This window comes from Bombus flavifrons, chromosome 17 (genome assembly GCF_040668555.2).
Source record: "Bombus flavifrons isolate JBK064 chromosome 17, iyBomFlav1_principal, whole genome shotgun sequence".
NCBI lineage: Eukaryota > Metazoa > Arthropoda > Insecta > Hymenoptera > Apidae > Bombus > Bombus flavifrons.
The window spans coordinates 6939568-6962575 of NC_138458.1; the positions used below are offsets into that span (position 1 = coordinate 6939568).

General features: G+C 39.2%; 2 protein-coding genes across 2 annotated transcripts; one reads left to right on the forward strand and one right to left on the reverse strand.

Annotated features, from left to right (window-relative positions):
- The first annotated feature begins 591 nt into the window (after positions 1-591).
- Positions 592-11043, forward strand: wgn (Tumor necrosis factor receptor superfamily member wengen). The gene is made up of 5 exons (XM_069130575.1): positions 592-948; positions 3462-3881; positions 4190-4373; positions 9336-9464; positions 10460-11043. The coding sequence occupies exons 2-5, from the start codon at positions 3465-3467 to the stop codon at positions 10615-10617; spliced, it is 888 nt and encodes a 295-aa protein (XP_068986676.1). The 5' UTR covers positions 592-948; positions 3462-3464; the 3' UTR covers positions 10618-11043.
- Positions 11044-13484: 2441 nt separating this feature from the next.
- On the reverse strand, positions 13485-20109 carry Lcch3 (Ligand-gated chloride channel homolog 3). The gene is made up of 10 exons (XM_069130574.1): positions 19620-20109; positions 17420-17562; positions 17000-17106; positions 16325-16392; positions 15774-15919; positions 15125-15282; positions 14609-14893; positions 14164-14394; positions 13819-14075; positions 13485-13715 (listed from the first exon to the last, which is right to left on the reverse strand). The coding sequence occupies exons 2-10, from the start codon at positions 17482-17484 to the stop codon at positions 13563-13565; spliced, it is 1470 nt and encodes a 489-aa protein (XP_068986675.1). The 5' UTR covers positions 17485-17562; positions 19620-20109; the 3' UTR covers positions 13485-13562.
- Between the last annotated feature and the right edge of the window lie 2899 nt (positions 20110-23008).

The window sequence follows — 23008 nt, forward strand, 5'->3', positions numbered from 1 at the left end:
CATTAAAATTTGATAAAGTTGTGTTAAAATTTTTTCAATGAGATTGTCAAAATTACATTTAAGGTGTATATATATATATATATATATATATATATATATATATATATATATATGTACCTTATATGTATATATATACGAAATGTCATTGATCTTAAGTTATATAGTTATAAGTTACAATATTTAATTTTGTTCATATATTTTATATATTTTATATTACATGTTAGAAAGAAATGACAAGTATATTAGATATATTATATGTGTAATTAAGTTAAAGTAAATAAAGTGAAATATATTAGAATTTAATCAACATGTCATTTAATATATTTAAATACATTTAATATATTTCGGATTTCATTATGTTCTTAATAATAAGCGATATAATAATTAGCGATGATCATACATTTCGAGTTAGCGAAACATAATCTTTTTACTACAAAACTGTACTGTCAACGATAGGTAGCGACGTTTGAAGCCATCGCTACTTTTCTTTTTTTGTGTTTCACCGCGTGGCTCCCTCTGTCTTCTTTCATCTTCTTTCAGCTCTAAGTTTCTTTCCGTATCTCTTTCCTTTCAACATCTCTTTCTCATGAACGCGTTCTCTTTCTAAGGGAGGATCGTGGGCGGAAATTAGAATAACCAGTCTAGTCAGTTGTATTGTGGTCGGCGGGCGGTGCGCGTCTATTTCGTGGCAGTGGAGATTTTTTGAAATACCGCCTTTCTCTATTTGTATTCCAATATGCGGAAAAAGGATTTTTGTTAACTTTGATTCTAAGAAGGCTTAGGACTCGTAGAACTTAGTCTAAATAAATCAATCGTGATGTCGTTCGAATGGAAAGTTCAATGATATTTTGTGTATCCTGGATGTTTTGTCGGTTTCTCTCCCGGTGATCGATCTTGGATACATCGATTGGATTGCGTCATGACAGGCCTGCATTTATCGAAGGCAGCGTATGTATCATTATATAGACATACATTTCTTTATATAAATGAACTGTCAGTATGTATTTCTTTAAGTATTATTCTAATTTGATAAAATATGTTCACTTCTAGTCATTTTTTGATTCGACTTACTACACTTTTCGTTGTAGGTACTACATTTATTTGTAAAATTTTAGTAGTATACTATTTGTTTGATGATAGTTGATCTAATATTTGGTATGACGAGCATATCTTATAGTAATTCATATATACTTATTAGTTTGTATTATGATGCACATAATTATCAAAGATAAATCTATCAACAAGTTACTTTAAATTGAATAAAGATTATACTTAAATTATTTCACATTTTTACGTATTACGATTTTATATCAAGATTATAATTATAAAACAAATAAAACTAAAAAGCGTTGGAAGATCTAATTTAAAGTGCATTTGCGATAAGATGTAAAATATAGCGAAATGGCTTAGTTGACTTTTATGCGCGTATTCAATGACACAGCGAACGTAGAGAATGTCAATGAGATTTATGAATGGTCGTATAATATATGTTAATAGCAGTTATTACGATACTAATACTGAAGAATTGATATAGATATTGATTGGTTGAATCAAATTTTATTTTATATTGGAAGACAGTGCAAAATTATTAAATTATATAAATTTATTTATAAGTTCATAAAATGCAAACAACAGTAAAATCTCATAACGATAGTACAGTTCGTAGCCTATTAATTAAATTATAAATATTTAATAAAATTATACCGTGTTCAGAAATTATTTTCGAGGTAAATGTAATACATATGTTACATTTAATATTGATAAAGTGAGTTCTATATTATAGGCGATTCAAATTATGATTACTTAATATTGAATAATTTGAGTAGTTAACTACGAATTTGTTATTAGGGTTATGCATTATAAATCTTTACGTTAGCCCTTAACTTTTGTCAAAGAACTTGACCAAAGTATCGAGATCTACGGTGTATAGCCGTTTTGTGTTGCCGTGATTCTAGTACGCGAACTGCGTATGTTTGCCACGCAATCGAGAAGTACGATTGGTAGAAGCGCGCGCATCAAATTTTAAATAGCCCGGGAGAAACCTTCGCCTCGGATAGAACGTTACGCTTTCTATTTGAGCGACACAATTTTCTATTTCTAATCATTTCATTCATCCGATGACCGATTGAATCGAACCTTAATTGTAATTCGAAATCTACTACTACTATACCTTTTATTTAATTTTCTTTAATTTGGAATACTGAACATTTACGAATTAATTAATGTGTAGATTGTTGACGTTGGAGGACAATCCATACGAACTAATGTTATTAAAATGTACAGTTGTTGCGAAACACGTTTTACCGATTACAGTATATTTGTCGTTAACGATTAGTCATGATACATATGCATGTATATGTATATACTAATATTAAAGAAAAATCGCAGCAAAATCACAACCAAATCGCGGTCAATTGATTCATGTCAAAACTATTCTAATACGCGTGCGTACGCATACTCATGACTATACCCCGCTCGGGATACAACTACGGATGTAATTACATCGCAAACGAGCCGGAAGTGGAAACGGTCTGGCCGGTTTTGCCGGTTAAATGGCCACTTTACACGCCCGATTGTTTCAACGAGTTGTTTAAAAAATACATTTTTGTCCTCACGAATGTTTTATCTTTCGTTTCACTTTTCTTCTACATATATAGAGTCAATAAAATTAATATAAATTGGAATTATTTATATGATTACGATAGTTATATACATATAATCGTTATAATTACTGCATCAATGTTATAATCAATATTTTGTTTTCATATCTCTTGATGCAAAAAGTATCTTCTTAATAAATATTTATCAATTAAAATTATAAAGGAAATTCTATAACTTTTGATTTCGGACAGAAGTGGCTTAATAGTCTTTTTTAGAGAATTAAATACTGCATCCAGAACGGTGTATAAAAAACAATGTGTAGTTCCATTTAAGAAACCAAAGGTCACCTTGAGATCTCGAGAACCCCTCCACCTGGACAAGTCTGGTAGTGGTCATAAGACGTCCCCCTTGAAACAGAACAAGTTTTATTTGAAACGTTCCTTCGAATATCCGAATATCGTACAGTTTAGGGGATATTTGCGTGGACCGATTAAAACGAGCCTGTATATTACTTCCTTTACTGCCATTTAAATTCAAACACATGATAATTATTTGCTAGGTTTTTATCAATTATCCTATTTATTGCTATTTGCTGTTTACTGTTCCTCCCTCGCTTAAGGGTGCTCTTTTTTAAGTTTACAGTTCAATTTCTAGGATTACAGATTTATACATTTAAGGCAACTGACTGCGATCAAATTCTAACGAGATGGAAAACACTTAGACTCCGAGTATCTTGTTGAGAGATTTTACAACCGATAAAAATTAGAAATGCATGTTAACCGAGGACTTTGCAATTCGTTATCATTGCTCTAGTGATTAAGGAATTGGTTGACAGGTAACAAGCGTGGAAACTGTTTTAGGTGATGCCTCGGGAGCCTAATCGGGCATATCTGTTTGCCGTGTTGCTGCTATTGGTCGGTCTTCGCAAGGCTGGCTGCTCGACATCCGCTCCCCGATATCCGGTCTGTAAACCGGGTTTCGAATTTTGGTCGGTCGAGCGTGCCACCTGTTGGCCTTGCACCAGATGCGCTCCTGAATTCACTTTGAGTCCCTGCGCCATTTACAAGGATGCTATTTGCGGACCGCTCTCCGCTCTCGAGCTCGACTGGTCTTTCCTCTCGACCAGGAAACGACCGGAAACCGGCCAAAGGAGCCTCGAAGCGGTTACCTCGAAGATGTTATGGAGGTTCCCCGACCTGGACCAGCAACAGATTCGGCAAGAGTCGAAGGATTTTGCTGACAATTCGCAGGCAGATATCCAATCGAAAACGAAGAACCAGGTATAAGGTCTACGGTATTAAGTTGGTTATTAGAATTCCATCTATCCTTTTCCCATCCATGTCCAGTTATCCACTTAGCTGAATTCACCACGTTGAAAGACAAGTGATAAGAAAGACTAGTGACAGGGTGTGTCACAACGCGTGACATCCATTTCAGCAGTGGGCACGAGAAACAATAAAGAAAGTCATTCATTGTTTTTATGCCGTCTGTCCATTCCTGAAATGGCTCCCACATGTTGTGATACACTCTGTGTATCCGGAGCTTGTTCATTAACGAATGGAACGTTCATTCTACAACGAAATTCTAGGTATTGAACGAGTCTCCTTATCCAAGGAGCGCAGCTACTTCCAAGGAGAGAATTCTGTGGGACTGGCAAACGGTCGCGCTGATCCTTGCAGTGTGTGCCTGTATTCTCTTTTTTCTGGTCGCAGGATGCTCGGCTTTGGTATACGCGAGACAGTGGCGTCGGATGAAGAAAAACTTCGAGCCTGGTAAGAATTCAACTTGTTATCAGTAATCGCTGGACTGCGGATTTTCCTGCGTTTATGGGAAATTTCGAGATGCGAAGATGCATCGAATGCGCACAATTTACGAAAATAAATAGAATATTCAAAGCAACATACTCGTTACAATGTAATGGACGAATCAAAATCTCTGCTTAACTTTGCTTTCCTATTTATTATTAATTACGTTTATCTATTGTTGCTTACGCATAGAAACGAAGCCTTATGAAATACGATTGCACAGTAGGAAAATTGAGTTCCCCGTCAAGGGCGCTGTCGGAAGAAGAGATCTTTTGCAATTTGAAAGTTGCTAAACGAATCACTCTGAATTCCTATGAGAAATATATATCACGTGGTGTCCACGTGAATGCCAGCCGAACCCTGTCACTGTATTTTATGGGTGTAACGAAGCAGAAAATGTCGTATAAACGTAGGCTAAACAAAGCTTTATCAAAAAGTTGTAATAAAAGCACGAAGTACGGAAGGAATGGACTTGTGGTTTCGGTGCTATAAGACAAGAATAGATTTACAATCAACATAATCATTAGCTATTAATAGTCATGGTCAATGTTCCTGTTGATATGAAGATCTAGTCGGTATTCCTGTTGGTATTTTGTATTTTTTACCGTAACTTTTTAATAAAGCTGTGAACGACCTATATTTATATAATTATACCTGGAAATATTACCTGCCGTGTGTAGTACACTACTACCGAGTGTATTACTACTACTATTGAGTGTACTAAGCATTAGTAGTAGGTAATATTTTGCGTTCTGGTATTTTGTTACATTCGATTCCGAAGGATTGTTATATGTTTCCTTGGAGGGGGATAAGAAGTCCTTTAAAATGCAAGACAGATTTTCTTCATTAGAGGGCCGCTCACGACCTCTGCTCACCTTGGCTCGATCTATCACGCCCGGATATGACGTCCCGGTATCCGATGCTTCTCATTTCTTTCGTGATGCTCCGTTCCGCGTTCTCTTTGTACTCATTTACCAACTTATGTCATCAATGATTATACATATCACTCGCGAGATACGTGCCTTTAATTGGGTACATTTGGTTTCATCGAATCGAAGCCAGTGTAAGGATTGGCTTTAATCGTAACAAGCCCGATACCTACATTTACGTATCGTTTTTATCAATCAGCATGGCATGCCAACATTTAGAAAAATCTCTCATTCAACGATATTAGATTTTCGAAAGAATTATTTAATATACATACAAGGTTTTAATCGATTTTCAATCGATCCACGCAAATACCTCCTAAACTGTACATTATTTGGAAAAATGTTCCAAATAAAGCTTGTTCTGTTTCAAGGAAAACGTCTTATGACAATCAACCAGGTTTGTCTAGGTGGCGACGTATTCCAGATTTCGAGATAAACGTTCGCCACTTCTTTGAGAATTAAACTTCCCTTATAATAAATAGGTTTACAAATATTGCGCATAAATAAGTTATTTAACCACGTTACAAATATCAAACATTGCTTCGATGCGAATTATATTAATTCTATACTAAATTTATTTGCAACTATAAGAATTAATATGGAACTGTAAAATCGAAGGTTTTTCATTTGTTCGGTGATGTTGCAGCTGATTGTTCGCGTCATTGAGCAGCACGAAGGCGGGAAAGGCAGTCGGAAGGCTGTTCAGATTTTTCGAAACGTTGAAATAACACCGCGTACGAAATCGCGTGACCCAGCTGCTTTAAATTCCTTACGGTTCGTCCAGTACTGTAAAGCTGTAAACGGGCAATGTTCGCAAATCGCCGTTACGATGTTCACAAACGAGAGGTTGCACGCGTATTCGAGATCGATCGCAGCTCATCGACTGTACGTCTCGACGAATACGACGCACACTCATATTTTTTGAGATCGTCGAAATTCACTTCCGAATAGGGTTCGATACCTCAAAATTCCTGGAAATCTTGCAAGTCTCGAAAGTCTTGCAATCCCCTCTAAATTTTGCAAATCGATCTTTTGAACTTTCAAAGATTTCCAATAAATTCCAAGACTTTTATGACTTCCACAACTTCCAAGACTTTTAGAAATTTTATGGCATTGAATACGATTCGAAGTGTTTCAAAAGTACTCGGCAATCCATCACTGGATGTACATCCTCGCTCAAAAATATCCGGACGTTAGCTTATTTCGTGACAGGACGTATTTTAATTATAAAATTACAGTTAAATCATACTTGAATCGATTTGATTCTTCGTAATCGCTATAGCTACTTATAACGTACAGGTGTTATATTAAATATTATATTATACTCTTATATCGCTTAAATATCAAATATACATACAGTGAATATTGGAGAATATGTAATTATAATTAAAATATATTATTTCAATATCTTCTAATGTGTGATTTAGATTTATATTCTGATGATTCCGTAAAGAAAAAGTAGCAAATGTTGCTTCTAATTACCAATTCGGCATTAATTTCTACACTTTGTACGAAATTCGTAAAATTCATACGCTGTTGCTGCAAAGTAATCCTGGTGTCCGTATATTTATGAGCGGCAGTGTACGTGTACAGAAAAGAGAGAAATTCGAATGGTGTTATGATCTACAATCTACAATGAACGTTTGTACGATGTTACTACCCGCATTTGCATAACGAGCGTTACGCAGAACTCATCAACGCCGGAACCCTCTCTTGTCCCCTCTATTCTTCCCGATACCCCCTTTTCCCCTTTTCCTCTTCCCCATCTTGCTGCCACCCACGCTTCCCGAGGAAGCGTACTATCTAGCGATAGAATCGATCCGTTCGATCCCTTCGATCTTTTTACGAACGTTATTGACAAAGCACCAGGTATCCTTGTAATTCCACGTATGTCATCGACGTATGAACATCGCAATGAGCTCGTTCAGACACGGCCGATATAGGAAGCAAGTAGCAAACAATATAGTATCTTGCCCTGTGTGAACGCTAAAATTTATTCAAGTAATTTAGCAAAATGGTCATTCAAGTTGACGAAAATTTGTCTATTGTCTTCCGGCAAAGTATGATAGACTGCAGCTGTAGCAGTTGAAACGTACATCTTTTTAAAACCAAGATGTTCGACGATCGCGTAGGCAAAGAACTATTTTCCGGGCAATTTCGTTTCTTTCTTATTTTCTCCTACCTGTTTCCAAACCTGAACGAAGCAGGTAATAAGCGTCCCGATTCTAGCGCAAATCTGACAAGCTACTAACGATCTTCGCTAAAGAAACAAAAAAAAGGAAGCACCTGGTGTACACTTAATCCCATCACTAGTGGACATTTGTGGAAAACCTTTGAATCGTCACACGAGTCGGTATGAATGAACCACTACTCTTTGACTTCGATGCCGGTACGACGCTGTTAATTCTACGGTCAAACGCATAATGTTTCGTGTAATCTATTGTATCGATGTAACAATCGTAGTATTACTTTACCGAGAAGTGACCGGGAAAGTGGCAATCCGTTCGTGTAAATGGAGGTTTACAAGAATAAAAGTTAAAAATATAAATCATAAGTTGATTATCGATGATAAAAAAAAAAGTGGTATTCGACGGAGAATCATTGAAACGTGGCTTTCGCGTTGAATCTCAGTCGAACGAATTCGCAAGGATATCGCTGGCTAATGTAATTGTGCTTGACATGTTCCTCAATTGGAATCAGAAGGTATTGTCGGCATTCTCACTAACGGATTGGTAATACAAGCGAATGGTCGTGCATTCGGTACCGTTTTATTGCTGGTTCTGCCTACTAAAGGGGACTGAGGATAGCCCGCCTCTTTTGTTAGAGTCCATTACCTGATCCCCCTAACGATGTTCCTTAATCGTAGCAAATTAACGATAATTCTCCAACACGGACCTTCGCAAAGCGATTTGCATTGCTGCACAAGTATAAAAGTAATTCTCGCATTCACGCAGTATAATTATAGCGACGATTCTTACACAATTTCACTTTCTTATTTCTTAATAATTAATAATTAATTTTAATGATTTTTATAGGAACGCTTTTAAAAGTAGCACTTCCATTTATATGAGTCTTTCAATCCCATTTGATATCATTGCTACGTGTAAAAAGCGACCCACAATTTCACGATTACCTCTTACGATCTTAATGCTTAGTCCAAGCTGGAAAAATTATTTAAATTCCCCTGAATCGTCTCTGTCGGTGTTAATTACGAGTCGATGGTGTAACAAAGTGTATATGAATTAAATTTCAAAAGGTAGAATTTGAGAAAATACCTGTTAGAAAAGGCATGCCAGGTCAGGCATTCATTTTTCTAACTGAATAGTTCTTCGACCTGTGACTAGTCGGGCTTTTCTTCATGGGGAGAGAAACATGACTTCAGACCGGAGCGAGACTATCGTTAGATTCATCCCATGGGGCCTTGAGAAAGCAGAACTGCATTCCATAGTCGTTCAACTCGCATTCCATCCTTGGGCAGGCGATACGATCGTTTCAACTTGCACCACTAGATTATCAATGAACAATAACTTAAATGATCAGTGTCCTAAATTACTGGATTTCGTAAACGTCGAATTTCGTAGCAATGATAGTAAATTAAAAATTGTTAAACTACAACATCGACGTTGACTCGAACCTCTTCATCCTCATTGCGTAAAAATCATAAATAGAATAAATAATGTGATATTTAATTTATAAAAATTATACGACTGTACTTTATATTTACTTTGCTGTTCTTAATATATAATTGAAAGTTCGTTTATTCATAAGGAAAATAATTATGGTTTGAAAATTATGGTAAGAAAATTGGGAATTAATAATAACTATAAATAAATTACTCGATGGCAATGCAAAATGGATACGATTAGATTTTTACGCATTTATGAGAATGTGCTAAAATTTGCCAAATTGTACAGATTATGTAGAAATATAAAATATACAAAGACTAAACTAAATTTGTTGTTGAAGCTCGTGTAGAGTAAAGACCGTTCGATATTTTCAGTGGGTCTAGAAGAGATCTCGGCTCGATTAAATTTAATGGTCAAGGCGGAACTAGCCGAACTGGTTGCCGGCGCACCAATGAACCCTGGTGATCCCGAAACAAGGTGCCAGTATCTCGAGAAACTCTTAGGTAAGTAAATTCTTTGAATCGGCTTGTTCGGTTTTAAATTGTATTGTCATCTTTAAAAATCCTCTTCGTTTCTCTATGTACCTAAAAATGCTATATGATTGAAAAGTAAGATGAAAATATATGCTGTTCGCGTGACATTGTGCTGTATTCTATAGGGTGTATTATAACAAACGGGACTCGCTTCAAAACAGGAGTGAACAGAAGGCACAAAAGTAATGAAAAAGATTCATACGAACGTGTGTTCTATCCGATCTTGCTTTAAACGTGTAGTCATTTCGATAATTCAGTTTCAATATGTCCAGAAACAATTTATCGTTTCTTCTGGAAAACATACGTTCTCAACCTGAGTCACTTTCGTCGCTAGTGGGCGATAGAATACGTTCATGAAAATGTTCAATGGGAATATATCGTAGTACAGAGATAGCTCGACTTGCGTTCTTTCCTATTTGTCGTCTTTATTGGCAATGCCATCGGTATTTATTAAAACAGTCAGATTCGTATGTCCAAGTGCTCAGGCTTTTCAAGTCTGTGAACAATTGTTACGTGTAATGTGATTCATACATTTATTTAAGTTGTAGTTTTGTGGTTGTCTAATTTTATAATATACATTAATTGATCAATTAACAAGAATCTACTCCTACCATCTACATATATCGCTCATTTGCTGCAACAACGACGTAACTAAAAAAATCACAATTATAAGGAAAACGAGTTTGAATGCTCCGAACTGTTACACTTTCGTGATGTTGCAATCATTGTGAGCGACACAATTGTCACCGTGCGGCGAATTTTTGAACTTCGTTTGTACGTCTTTAGCGGTAAAAAGTACATGAAGCAAGTATTTCTACTGTACCGATAGCTCAAAGCCTACAAATTTCATTTTCAGTTATGTCGTTGCTAAGCACATTGTACAGGCTGTGTCATTTTAATCTAATAGCTCGAACTGTAACTAATAACTCGAACAATATAGGTAATACATCTTTCTTTTTTTGCAGATCGAAAAAGGGAGACTCCTGTGGTGTCCGATTGGCCGGAAATCAGCGGGAACGTTTACATAGAAGACAGAGATCCTTCGAAGAAATTGCAAATCGCTAGAATTCATCGAAATATCGAGACGATGTTAAATCAGAAGAAGAGTTTCAGCGATTCATAGAAACGCAAGTGGAATATGCGTGAAAGAAACCGCTTTCGAAGGAAGTCGAGTTAAAATTTTAATCGAGGACTATTTTATATTTATATTCGTATTTACGACTCGTTATTCAACGCGTTAGTTGAAATAAGGAAATTACGCCGAAAGGTACAAAATCACATTCGACGATTGTACACGAGCAATTTGTATTATTTTTTTAATAATTTAATAATTATATCTTTATATATATTTTGTTATTTAAGTAGATACACGAGTAAGGAGATGGAAGAAATCGTTGCTCGAAGTCTCGAAGCTCGAACGTGATCGAGCGACGACCGACTTGCCCCGTTCAATTATTTATTTCTTCTTAGTAGCTTTAAAAGCCGCCATCTCTGTATTATAACTATGCGATGTATGTATTGAAAAGCAAAATAAAATGGCATAAACGTTTTCGCTATAATATTTTATGTTTAAAAGGCGTGTGTAGAATTTTCTGACTGACTATAGATCATTTTTTCATAATATTCATATTCCATCATCCCGTAACGAGGAATTAGGCAGCAAACATCGGAAAGCGAAACAAAACAAGAGATACGGATTCTGTGAAACACGATATGAGAGCCTGGATCATGTAACGAGGAGGGGCGAGAATGTAGAAGAGTTGGAAAAGATCTAAGAAGAATACTTGAAGATTCTGGTAAAGGATACACATGGACGAAGGGTTTTAAACACAGAGCTGACAATATGCCGACAATGGTCACATGGAAAAACGGCGTACAAAAAAGATAAGTATCTAGATGACGTATGGTGTCCACGGATGACAAGGACGAGGTAAAGTTAGAATAAAATTGGTATAGTAGAAATAGGATACAGTTGTTTAAGTCGCTAAATTTAATTTGCCTTAAAATTACAGATACGATTTATATTAAAATAATTAGCATTACCACGCGCAATCTATAAGGATCGCATTTTCAATGTTTCAGAAAAATATTCCCTAGAAAAAGACAGTTTTTTTCTCTTCTCACTCACGCGTACTCACATTCGTTAGATCATCTTTTCTCGTCGTTCTCACCGTTCTCACCGTTCAAATTGAAGCTCGAACGATTTCTTAAGCTTTGGACTAATGATACCGAAAATACTTTTTCCGTTCTGTTCTTTCTCCTTCTTCGTTTTCCATTTACAACTACCATGCCTGTACTGTTCTACATTGAGAAATAGTGCGCTGTACGTGACGTATGGGAATTTTTCTCAAACCAATTTTTACTTATTATCGTCGAAAATATAGAGAGTGTAAGCTGTATGACGATTTCTCGAATTGATGTTTTATAATTAACGTTGCAGGAACGGAGAACTAAACTTTTCCGAATTCATACGTTTTATCAACGAACGGAAGATTAAGTCTAATTTCCTGTACGTATTAAAGACTGTCGTCGTTCGTGTAAATGAACAAATGTTTATCAACAATTGGATTATTAATTATTAAACCATGTATATGTATATAACATTGTAATGTACGTACACATATACACAGTCACGTTAAAAAATGTATACATTCATTTCGATAGTCGTGTATGGGTACATGTATCGAAAGATGTTGACGTATAAATAAAAAGATTTACAATCGTTGCGATTATTTATTTTGTATTATTTATTTATCGAAAGTAAAAATTTTGAAGATACAGTGGAACTCCGTTCATATACATGAAATTGTAGTAGCGCCTGGCTAACTGAACTTTAGCCGAGCTCCTATCGTCTCAACCAACGTCGAGTGTCGATCGACTTATTCGAACGTCTAACGATAAGATATCGTTCGCAAAATGGTAGAACAAATTAGACATGAAAGGAAAGACAAGCACCGATTTACTAGTAGACTTTCCAAACCATCGTATAAATACAAACTGTCGCTGTATAATCGATCGTAAAGTCTATATGGACATACGGGATCCAACTTTGGGCACACGCTGCGTGGCACGCTCTCATGCTTCGCAGTCGATACAAGTTTGTAGCAAGAGCAAATTTTTGGAATCTATTAATCCTATTACTCTATAAAATATTTATCTCGTTAACAGAACGAAAGACGATTATTATATAAAATATCTGGTTATCCGAATCAACTTGTCCCTCCACAAGTTCATATGAACGGAGTCCTACTATATAGTTTTAAGATAACCTCGTATGAGACACGCTTTGGAAAATACTGACATTATCGACAACAGTGACAATATCTTTTACCTACAGTAATGATAATTAGTAGTTTTAATCGATAACTACTCTAATTTATGATATATGCTTCTAAAATTTATGCTTCTCTCGTTTCAAACGATTTTTGTTGGTTTAACGAGACTTTTCTCGATTTGGGTGGAAATACCATCAGATACCGATACCAGCAACAATTACGGGAGTTAACGATTTTTTAATTTCGAAGTACGGTCTCTGGTTTTCGTTGCAACCTTAATTTGTTTTAGATGAACCGTTAATTGCTTGATTTGTAAATGACAGGTAAAAAAAAGTTATCGATTTTTAAATGATCTTTCCAGCTGACCTTATTTAAAAAAAATTCTCGAATAACAGTACCATTTGCACCACGCACTGCAATCCATTCGAATTGAAATATCGAATAGGAACGTATTTTCTAAAATGTTATTATGTCTCAAGATTATAAATCGATATACCTTGAAAATATTTCCTCGTCGATAAATATTGGCAGCTTTCGATTCAGTACTTTCGATACCTGCTCCCTTCGATCGAAAATGACGAATATTTCGATTTCAATCGTGGCCCGAACGTCGACTCTATTCGGAATTTCTAATTTCAAAATTTGATTCAAGTTCAAATAGAATTGATTTCCTTTTCATTGAGATTCTTGGAAATTCTCGATTATGGATTGGTCCTTTTCTTCTTTTTTTTTTTTTTTTCTTTTTATCTTTCTTCGTACGGCAGATGGCATGAGACTGTTGTGACGGCTAGGCTCAGAGGAAATAGAATACCCAGTAAATGGCATTGAACAGCATAAAACTGACTGGAAATATAATTCTCGAATATTTGTCGATAATGTTCACGTCTTTGATCTTCGGCATCGACACGCGCAATACGGATGCTCCTCTCCGTATCGCGTGTAGTACCTGCAACCATAATAATTTTTCCTCGTTATTAAGTTTCCCTTTCATTTTCTTTTTCTTTTCTCTTTAAATGGTCATCGATGGTTCTTTAACATCTCTCCTTTACCTTGGGTTTATGTTGTTTAGGGCCTCTGTATCTGAGGCCAGCGTTTCTCCCATATGTATTGTAGGCCGCGACTCTGGAAATTCGAAAGCTAGGAGGAAACTTGGCCGGATCATGTTCTCTTCCGGTTCCAGGCGTCGAACTACTACTAACTAGGCCTGATCTGTTTCTGATACTTGGCAGGGGAGACATTCTGAGATCTTGAAGCTCTATTATGTCCGCTTCCGTTGAGCCAGGAAAAGGAGAACTTGCTTTGCTTCCTGTAAAGTTTCCACGGATTCCAAATGGACGAGGTCTTTTTCCAGATTTAAATATCAAACAGAGAAAATCTAATTAAGAAAATCTTACCTGATTTCGAGGAAATTACTTTTTTGTCGTCGGTTTCTTTCTTTTTTGTCTTCTTCTTGGCTCTGGCGCCCCAATAAGTGTAATTGACCGCTGCATACTCGAGGAGAGCAGCGAACACGAAAACGAAACACATTACTAAGTAAATGTCGATAGCTTTCACGTAGCTGATACGTGGCAGTGAACTACGTACACCTGTGGATATCGTGGTCATTGTAAGGACTGTCGTTATACCTACAAAGGGAAAATATAGCGTGACGATCGGCGATTTACATAATAATAGACTATTATAGTCGAGGTTTACTGCGATACATCGAAAGGGCTTTTTGTTTTCGAATAGATAATTTAATGTACAAGTAGACAGAAAGCTTTTGCAGCCAACGTACTTGCGTAGCGGTCATAAGCGTTAGGATTTACGATCTACAGGGAAACAATTCCATATGTTTACCGAGAGCTACTCTAGCACTGGTTGCTTCGTGATTTATCCAAAAACTGACCCAGCTTAGCATCACGATCAAGATACTAGGTAAATAGGTCTGGAAAACGAAGTATCCGATGTTCCTTTGAAGTTTGAAGCTTAACGATAATCTCTGGTATATACCAGTGGCCAGCCTCTCTTTACGATCGTTCGTTTCGTAACCGATTATCGTGAATTGTGGCAGTTCCGCTTCTTCCACACCACGGACCGGCGTTTGTTTCCAATACATTACCACGTCCAGCACGGTGTATCCGTCTGCCAAAAAAAAAAAAATACGAAAAGCAGTTCAACTATATACTTGATGGACGTACGAACTCGATTTTCTCGAACTCTATTTAAATAAACGATATCCACGTTCCATTGTCCAGATATTTTCGCTCGCTTATTTCTTCGGATATGCGGAGCTCTACCATATTTAGAGAAGAGAGAAGCGAAAGGAATCGATAGAAGGGGGAAAAGAGCTACGACAGGTAATATCGACCGTACAGCTTTCGATCTCTACGGTGCAGTTCTGCGAATCGAGCGGATAGTAGTGCAGATCCATCATGCAGGCCAGGGTCGTCGTGAATCTCATGCCATAAGTGACAGATCCGTCTCCGGACAACCGAACGAGTTTATTGCGCTCGGTCACGTCGTGTAGGAAACTGCGAACAAACCGAAAATCAACATTTTCTTTCTTAGTCACATTTCACCATTCACACTGTCGCATCTTTGCCAATTGGAGAAAACGACAGGAAGATAAATACAGATCGAGGCAGCTAAAACGGATCACCCGAAGATTCGAGTCTGACTAAATTTAAAAACAACCAAATCGTTCTATGTGGTTTTAGATGCCTCATCCTATAGCAGCGATACAGTTTAGAAAGTAATAGACGTAATGTTGGCGCGTGTCAGAATTGATTCGGACTCGGCTGTTCGAGGATCAATAACAGAGAGAATATAAAAATTGGTGACTCGGAGATAACTCGTTTTCAGAATATTCACGACGCGCGAAAGATAAACGAGAAAATTCTAATTGAAACACTGGCGATGGACTCGTTAAACTTCGATCATAGTTATTCATAATCGTAAAATCGAATAACAACTTCCTCTTTAGCAGAAAATGTAGGGGTTTCGTAAAATTGTTCCGACGTACCTGTTTTTATCGTTGGCGAAAAACGTGTCTGGAACCCAAATCTTTTCCGCAAAGTCTCCACTGAGAGTGAGAACCTCCTCTTCTTGAGAAAACGCCAGTCTCTCGTCCTTCCAATACTGATTTAAATACATCGTTATCGTATAATCCTGTGGCAAAAAGAACACCGTTATCGTTTCCGTAAGCAAGAACACATCTTACCATAAACCGATGGGAATTCGATCGCAAAAAGCTAAAAGACCCGAGCTCGAATGAATTTACTCTTTTCTCTTAATAAAAGCGGAGATAAATAAATTATACGACGCGTGAACGATACGTGTATCCTGATGTATCGAAGAGATTCGTGAAATGGACGTTTTCGCTAGAATATTTTATATTTTATATTTAAAAAGCGCGTGTAGAATTTTCTGACCGACTATACATCATTTTTCATAAGATCCATTCCATCATCCCGTAAATCCAACTTGCACTGCAACGTATTACTATCTAAAATATTGCAAAAAGTCGAGTTTGACGAGGGTCGGTTTTCTTACGAGCCCCTTGATAATGCTTACCATGTTTACTTCCGAGATTGCATCGAAGCTCGCGATCGTAAGGTCCATGCCAACCAACAGGGGCTCTCCTGACAGAAATAGATATAGAAATTTGTATGAAATACGATAAAAGGAGGAAACGAGTAGCAAAAAGGACTCGCGTATGTCTAATTCGTCTTTTATAGGTCGAGCGATCAACGAGGATTAAAGAAATTACTTGGCATCGTTAAGCGGATTAATCGGAATTCCGGCGCGATCACTGACCCGTAAGACATTCGCGATCGCTCGATAAATTCTCTTTACGTTGACTTTAGTTGGTCAACGTGCGAGATAAGTCGTTTAGAAATATCATAGCGCGTGAAATTCTCTAAAAGATACTCGACTGATTTTTGCATTCACAGCTAGTCCCAGACAGCCTGGGTTGAAAGATAAAACGAGTATTTCTATCCTTTCTTCCGTTATCGATGTTATTAAAGGCCCGAGCTATACGTTGTCGCGTGTTACTCAACGACACCAGTCGAGCAATACAATTTATTGGGTTTGGTTAACTAATTATTACTTATAGAAATACGTTTTACACTCAGAGAGGATACTTACGCCGATTTCTAAAAATTACAAGCAGGTGAACATCGAGTTACAAACATCCCGCGGATTATGCCTAATTACTTTGGACGAGGAAACTTAAAATGCACTTACCGCCGAAATTTGGCCTCAATCGAATATCGTAACCATCGAGTATCCGCGATATGGTTTGCGTCACGTTTTCTAATCTGTCAGACAGCCCCGTATTTTCAAGACTGGCCCTAAAAATCAACGCATTGCTTGGAAAAAAGGATCGAGATAGAAACGAAACGAATATACGCGGCTGCTTTGTCATCTTCTCAATGACGGAACGCGCTTACGTTTTTACGATCGTTAACTAAACGTATCGTGGTGTATTGCGAATACACGGATTACCCGGAAAGATTTTGAAACCGAATACGAGATTAATACATATGTATATATATTATAACTTTGCAATAAAAATGTTGTCTTACTAAAAATGTTTATCTATCGACTTTTTAATTAAGTAGACTTTTTCGATGAAGATAAAGTTGATGTCGATAAAACGATTACCAAGCAATCAGGTGAACCATTTGCAGCAAGAGAAACGTCTGCTGCAGCCACATCCTGCGATGCATCCTCCGGAATTACGTCAGCAGGTAGAAGAGGACGTCATCTCGATAGGTCCTTGCACCTCGACATCGAGCTGCCAGAAACTGCAATCAGAACCGGTCTGATTTCCGTCCTTGACCCTTTTCGCATACCAATTCTGGTCGTCTAATCTTTCGTCTCTTCCATACCTAATACAGACAGCTGTACAAGCTATTTTTAACAACGATGCGAACATCGAACTGTCGTAACTCGGCTAAAGAACAGGTTGAACGAAAAAAGTTAGTAATTAAGTACGCCGGATGTGCTATAGACAAAATTCTAGTATATATCGTATCCATTCGTTCGAACGATTCTCAACGATCGACGCAAGTAAACGGGGATAACTCGCGATTCTCGCTTTGGCAACAGGATTGTCGAAAAACGATTAATCAGAGTGACAGGCATCGGCTATACTCACGCAAGCGTAGCTTACTTATACGAGTATCCGGAGAAGGATGAAAGCGAAAGCAAAACGCATGCACGCGCGTCCTTTTAATTTCCGCGATGACGATGATTCGCCTTTTGGCTCGCGATATTTCGTTGAAAACGCGATCGAGAGTTCCATGTTTTTGCGTTAGTTCCATACGATAAAAATCTTGGCGCGCGTTCGTGCGATATTTTCTTCGCGTTTGTCGTGGCTACCGTGTACGTTTGTCATGCATTTGTATTCCTCTTACGAGGCGCGTCGAATTTCACCTAACGTGTATTCGCGAGGGTCGATCCAAAGATGGGAAGAACGTTTTCCGAAAAATTGGAAGAATCGTTCGAAAGAACGGTGTACTCGTGGCGTGCAGCGGATGGGACGACGTCGACAGGACCCGCGGACATCGTCAAGGAGGGTTTGCCGCCGGCCACGAGTCGATGCCTCTCGCTGTTCCTGGCACGGCAGCCCTTAAAAGGGCTGCACTCACTTTCTCACTACCGAACAGACAGCTTCGTTCACCAGCACTGTCCAACGTCGACGCCGTCGTCCACGGTATTTTCCGACGCTTCGGATACTGCGCGCCACTCGCCTTCTCCGCATACCCATCCCCGTTTCGCTACCCCTTCGCTATCACCCTCTACCAACCTCCTTTTGGCTTCTCTCTTAGGATACGTTCCAACCTCCCCCCTCTTTCTCTATCAATCTATCCATCTATCTGTCCATCCATCTTTCTTTCTCACTTTCTTAAACTTTCGTTCTTCCTCTCGAGCCCTGCGCATTTTTTATCTCACCTTCCACGCTGCCTTTCACCGTCTCATACAACGTACGAGTAAATTATTTCCCATCCACCTATTACACTCCATTTTCCCTTCAATTTCTCTTCTTCGAGCCTCTTTTCGAGCAATCTCGCCTGTAATTTCCATTTCATTCGCCATGTTGCGAGATTTCTCGACCGGCCAAATATACAGGGTGTCGCGAAACGAGATACGCGTACGCAAAGATATTTAACACATCGGTCCTCTAGCTGCTCTGCGATCGCTCCGCCACGTATCCCAAGTTCTCGAACACACCACGACGTTTCACGAACACGACGTCGCACGAGGACGACCACTGTTCGGCCTGTCAGCCACGGTAAAAACGCTTTCAAAATTTTTGATCGCGCGAAGAACGCGATTCGCATTCGATATCTCGCAGATCTCTCTGCGTTCGCACGACGGACGACCGACGTTGGCGATGAATCTCTGCCACAGCGACGCGTCGTCGAAGCGTCCAACGATCCACGAAAAGATCGTACGGTGCACACCTCGCGATCGTCGACCAATCATCGATGTACAACCTCGACGAAAGACAAAACGCTATCGCTTCTTGCGCGACACCCTGTACAAGCCCTGTACAAGCCCTGTACAAGCCCTGTACAAGCCCTGTACAAGTCCCGTACAAGTGCTGTACAAGACCTGTACAAGTGCTGTACAAGCCCCGTAGAAACCCTGTAGAAAACCCGTTCACCTGTTCGGTTGTTCCGACCATCGTCCCTTCTTTATCGAATTTAGTCAACCTCTTTCTCGCACGTCTCTCCCTGCCTGCCATTCCCACCCTTGACCTCCCCCCTCTACTACCAAACGTTTCGTTTCGTATCGGTGTTTCACACTTGCACTGCTAGTACTCTCGAAGCCGGCTTCTCTATCCGTTCTCTCTCACCTATTTATCTTTCGCTTCTCTTTGCACGCCGATAACACCAGCCTCCGTATCTCTGGGTACTTGGCATTCCTCGGCTCCCGAGGCGGTCCGGAGGTTGGCGCAAAATGGACCACGCATGTGCAGCCCCGTTTCACCGCGACCTAGTGACACAGAGCCGGTCCTCGTGTCTCTTCGCTTCTCCGCCTCTGTCCTTCCTTCTCTCCGTCTCTGGCCGTCTTCCTTTCTCTTCCTCTTTTGATTTCCACGCTACGATCGAAGCGGAGCCACCCTTCGGATGCCTCCGCAAAACACACACCGGCATCGAGAGTCGTTCACCTTACCAGATTACCGTTCCATCGATCTTCCCCTCCGAACGTGTACTTTTGTCCTCGGCGATATCGAAACAAGTGGTTTCGCGATAATCTATTCCTATCTTCGCACTTTTCGTCCTTCTTTTCCCCGCCAGGCACAACCCTTATCCATTAAGGCTCCTTATTTACGGAGCGTAAACGCGACGAAATTGTCGACACCACCGATCGTACGATTTTACTTTGAAATTCCTGCTTCGCGTTACGTTCTTTCTCCGCAACGATGTAACGACTTTTGCCGCGATAAAATAATTATTTTTGTCGATCGATCAACCGGTTTCCGAGTTCCGGATCGCCCGTGATACTACCACTCAAACTACCACGCTGGTTTTACGATTTTACAAATGCGTCAACTCTTTTTTAGGGATCGTGATTAATACCCAGGGTTAACGGTACCAGAAACGCGTTACATACCACAGAAATCCTTTTGTAAGAAAGCGATAAATCGATAAATACGCAGATATTCCACAGTTCCGTGTTCTTTAAAGACTGGCCATTTTCACCGGTTTTATGGAAAAATACGTATTGAAATTAAGCACGGACGACCAACTGTCTCGTGTACGAAAGAATCGTCGAACCGATTTGGACGTACGGTATCGAGTCGTATGGCACGCTTGCTAAAAGCCGCGTTGCTAAATTAGCAGTTTCACATAGGAAACGCACCGTGCTACGCGCGAAATTACCAACTCCGTAAAGATCCGAAGATCGTCCTCGCCAACCACCTGGCCAAGCTGCTCTACACGATCCACCTACGTAGGCAACCGCACAGAAGGCGTCCTAACGAGAGGCTTCTACGCGTTATACTTAGAATTGTATTATCCACGTATATCCAACGTCCATCGTTATCCATATAGTTTAATTTACGATTTACAAAAGCCCATTTATAAAAGCCCACGGTTTCGTTCGATCCCTGGGCAAAATTTAATAAAATTTCGTTGATCGAGAGATTTTTTTAAAAGTAGTCCGATGGTACCGCATACGATACACCATTTTTATGTCTTTCGACCACAGAGAAAAATGCCACGTTAGCGCGTAATTTCTCGGACGTTAAATGATCGTCGAACCATATACGATGGAAACACGTTTACGCACGTGCGTGACTCTTTTTTTCTTCGCAATTCCCCTCGTAGTTTCCCCTTTTCATTGCTTGCCGATGAAAAGGAAGAAGAGAATTTCGTTAGTCGAATAACTTCGATCAAAGGTAATCTGCCTATTACGCGAAATTAAACGACAGTAACGAAGTTGCGCGAGAAATCCCCACAGCTAATTCCTTTTGATCGTCGTTCTTTCGCTTATACGTATTCTTTACGTATGATTTCGCTTCGCCCTACTGTACTCGCACAAAGCTCCGTAAATTCGATATATTTCGTCAAACACGACCGAACGTAGAATGAAAAAAAAAAAAAAAGAAAATTGTAAAAAGCGAGCAACCGTCAGATAACATTGTCAATGGTCGGACGTGCAGTACAAAGGAATAAAGAAGAAACGAATAAACGATAACAAAGTTCGTTGAACGTCGCGGAAGGCAGGATTGTTGGAGCTTGCGCGGCAGAAAGTTTGGTCCGCCAGGTGGGAGATCCACGAGGATCCGTCGCATGAATCGCGCGTAGATCTTCCCCGCGAGTGTCGGTATTCGGTTCGCGCTTATTTCATTTCTCAAAATTTCTCGGTGTCGCTTTATCGATCGTCGAAGATCAAAGTCGAGGAAAAGGCGCAGCGAAATGTTAACGTAAGTACGCTCTTTCGTTCCATTTGCCATCGATGGACCGTTTCGTTTCGAAAGCAAAGGAGAGTAGTCAAATATGAAATACCATTTTGTTTCTCCAATATCCCTCCTACGAGGAAAATAGTCTTGTTCCTCTTGTTTCGTCCTTTCCTTTTTTTCTTCTAATAAAATTCCGCTTTAAAGCGATTGCGTTGAAGTACGATTGGATCTTCTCGCAAAGCAGAAATAAGAAGATGGTCTTGGGGAGTCGAGAGTGGTTTCGCGATTTCAGGCATCCCGTTCTCTTTTCTCGAACCACTTTCAGGGCTCGAGACGTCGTTTCTTCGTCCCATACGTTTCTTCTCGCTTGTCGACTTTTCTTATGCCGCGAGAGAATATCCTGATATCTTATAAATTAAAAAGAATCTATAAAAAAAAAAAAAGATGGTAATTCAAACGTGGAATATTTCGTTATTCGACTATTAAATTGGCTATCCGTATCTCCAATTTGACAAAGTTGAAAACACGATATTCGGTTTGTAAATATACTTACGAATCTCACAGCAGACAAGCGAACAAAGTCGAAGAAATCGAGTTTTCTCTCCTATGCGATAAACGTTTCAAAGTAGAAAGGCTTTTCATCGTCGCTTACGTTGTAACCCTCCTTTTTCTTCGGCGTGAGAACTTAAAACGACGACGACGCGGCTCGATTTACGCCGAGTATCCGTTCCGCGTAAATTCGCGTCTGTCATCGACGTCTGTTTGTACAAACGAAGAAACGTGCACACGTACGATGACCAGCATGATCGGTATCGTTATCTCTTTATCTCGCAATAAGCTCGGCGATAAGTTGCCGTATACGCTCGTTACGTTTGCAGCTTTTTTAAATCGAGAACAGCGGGTCCTACATGTGAAACGAAGGATCAAGCGGAGAAGTAAATTATGGCAATGAAAGCACTGGCAAGGATCTGCATTCCGCATCGATTATTTGGCTAGCCTCGCAAATATGGCGATATCGATACAGACGGTTAATGAAAAAGCTGAAATTAAAGTGTACGAGTAGCCGGTAAACGTGTACACCTGCGGTGGCCGCAAAGAGAATAATTACCACTCTTTCGTCAGTCCGTATCTCCTCGTTGATTATTGGCTTTTTACGAGCCAGCGCAACTATTGTAATTTCTGTTTGGCAGCTTCGAGGCGTGCATACGTTTCTCGTGCCTTCGTACCTGCTGAATAATCCACGTTCGTATTTTTATAACATAAACCTACGGCTTGGTGCATCGAGTACCGACGTCAGTACCTACAAAGTCGAGATATCAGCGTTTAACGACACGTTA